General features: G+C 36.6%; 1 protein-coding gene across 1 annotated transcript in view; it reads left to right on the top strand.

Moving 5' to 3' along the window:
* The first annotated feature begins 241 nt into the window (after positions 1-241).
* LOC309509302 (C-reactive protein-like) overlaps positions 242-2,627 on the top strand; it is a 2,878-nt gene continuing 492 nt past the window's right edge. The window contains exons 1-3 of the mRNA XM_082183963.1: positions 242-336; positions 1,524-1,596; positions 1,674-2,500. Of these exons, the coding sequence (XP_082040089.1) occupies positions 1,536-1,596; positions 1,674-2,290 (678 nt within the window). The 5' untranslated portion in view covers positions 242-336; positions 1,524-1,535 and the 3' untranslated portion in view covers positions 2,291-2,500. The remainder of the gene's footprint in view (positions 337-1,523; positions 1,597-1,673; positions 2,501-2,627) is intronic.

Genomic DNA, 2,627 nt, shown 5'->3' with positions numbered 1-2,627 from the left:
AGAAAAAAAACCCCCAGAACATTTTGCTTTCTCAAAGCGCATTAAAGAGAGTATTGTTGTATTGTGCAAAAGGTTATGTATTGTCTTCAGATCATTTTATAAATTAAACTCTGTCTGCATGTTTGGCTGTTGATTGAGTGCATCTGTTTATTTGATTGACAGAGAGAAAGTACAGAGGAAGAGAGATTTGAAAACATCTTTGTGTCTGTTCTGGGTCTCATGATTGTGACTCTTCACACAGCCTCTTTTGTTGGTTTGTGTGAGGTGATGTCATCACGGTGCAAGGAGGGAAGCGGCTCACAGTGACTCTTCACTCACACACTCTTCTGCTACACAGTGAGTATTCCCAACGCTTTACATCTGTTTATTGCATTTATATATCATTGAAAAACTGAACATTTGTGATCAGAAATGTACTTAAATGCCTATGTAATGCATTATAAAAGTATTTTAATGCATTAATTATGCCTTGTATTACACCTTATAATGCACTGTATGATCTCATGAATAATTGTAACCACAGTTATTATACATTATAATACTTATCTGTTCATTGAACAAACCTTTAGAAAGTATAATGCATTAAAAACATGATAAACAACCAATTTTAACATTCAATGCATTTGAACATTTTACAATTATATATGAAAAGATATAATGCATTATAATGTACATTATGAATACCTTTATAATGCATTATACATCAATGATTAAAGTGTTACTGAAATGTTAAAATACAGTTGATAATAATAATAATGCATTTTACTGACATGATAGAGAAATGTCGTTTTTCACCACAATTATATATATAAAAAATATACAGAATTTTTTTTTTTTTTTTTTTTTTGCATTGTGACAATTTCAGGACAATTAAACATTTACTTTGATGCAACAACAAAAAAATCCCTCAAAAACTTTTTTCATTTAAACAAGTATAAATTATACATGATAAATAATAAACATTTCACCTTAAAATAAGGAGTTTTTTAAGAGTAATGTGTTTGCCACAACAATGTCGCAATGCAAAAAAAAAGTATGGACTTTTTATTCAATTTTGGGTAACACTTTAAAATAAGGTTTCATTAGTTAACAAAAACTAAGAATGAACAACACTCCTACTTTATTAATATTAGTTAATTTCAACGTTTATTTATACATTATTAAAATCAAAAGTTATATTTCAACGTTTATTTATACATTATTAAAATCAAAAGTTATATTTGTTAACACATTAATCCACTCTGAACTGATGTCAATAAACAATGACCGTTGTATTTTTATTAACTAATGTTAACAAAGATTAATATTGTAACAAATGTATTGCTAATTGTTAGTTAATGTTAGTTAATACATGTTAACAAATGGAACCTTATTGTAAAGTGTTAGCTAATTTCGGGATGAAATATGTAATTTCTCGATGCATAGATAATTTACAAGAATATAGAATTAAAGCACTAATAGGCTTATGTCAAACTCTATAAGACAATAATTAGAATATTTGCATTTCTTGTATGATTCCTCAGAGCTGCAGCACGATGTTGGGGCCAGTGGTGTTCCTCTCCTGTCTGCTCTCTCTGACACGAGCTGCGACTGAAGGTGTGTTAGATTAACAGCTGGAGTTTGTGCTTGTTCAGTGTGTGTGTGTGTTTCAGTGGTGTTTTTGTGTCTCGCAGTGGGTCTCGGTGGTAAAGTGCTTCTGTTCCCGTACGAGACCGATTTCAGCTTTGTTGAACTCACACCTAAAAAGCCTCTCGGCCTGTCAGCGTTTACTCTCTGCATGCGTGTGGCGACGGAGCTCCAGGGCGAGCGGCAGATCATTCTCTTCGCCTACCGCACACCCGACTACGACGAGCTCAACGTGTGGAGGGAGAAAGATGGCCGCGTGTCCTTCTATCTCAGAGGTGACGGGGCGTTTTTCCACCTGCCTCCTCTCTCCAGCTTCAGGACGCACCTGTGCCTCGCCTGGTCCTCTCACACCGGGCTCACGGCCTTCTGGGTGGACGGACGGCGCAGTGCGTTCCAGCTCTATAAGCCGGGTCACAGCATCCGTGCGCAGGGCACTGCTATACTGGGCCAGGACCCAGATAAACACCTGGGGGACTTCGAGACGGTGCAGAGTTTCGCCGGCGAGCTCACGGACCTGAACATGTGGGACTACGTCCTCACCGGAAACCAGATTAAAGCGCTGTATTTCAACCAGGCGCAGCGCGTGCCGAAGGCCAACGTGTTCGAGTGGAGCAGCATTGAATATGAGATTAAGGGAAACGTGCTAGTCGTGCAAGATGATTGATTATAGATGTTTTCCACGTGTCGATATTACAAAATAGTTTGTGGATTTAAGAACTTTTTTGGTTTATTTAATTTTATCATTTAGTTTGGAACGATGATGAGTGAATCGATGGCTGATAATGTTATTTAAATGTGAAATAATACATTGATAAGTCATAACTCATCATTAAGCGTACAGTAGAGGAGACCGGGTGTGGTTGTAACACTTTTTGTTTCAGTATCTGTAACTCACTGAATTATTAAAGGTATAGCGGAGGATCTTTCCAAATTTTAGATAAGACCCGCCCTCTCCACTTTTTGAAAAGTTTGATTGATTCACCAGAATGATTGGCAATTAG

This window comes from Leuciscus leuciscus (genome assembly GCF_965113295.1).
Source record: "Leuciscus leuciscus genome assembly, chromosome: 11".
Taxonomy (NCBI): domain Eukaryota; kingdom Metazoa; phylum Chordata; class Actinopteri; order Cypriniformes; family Leuciscidae; genus Leuciscus; species Leuciscus leuciscus.
Note: the sequence above shows the minus strand (reverse complement) of the source record. Positions and strands in the feature narration are given on the sequence as shown.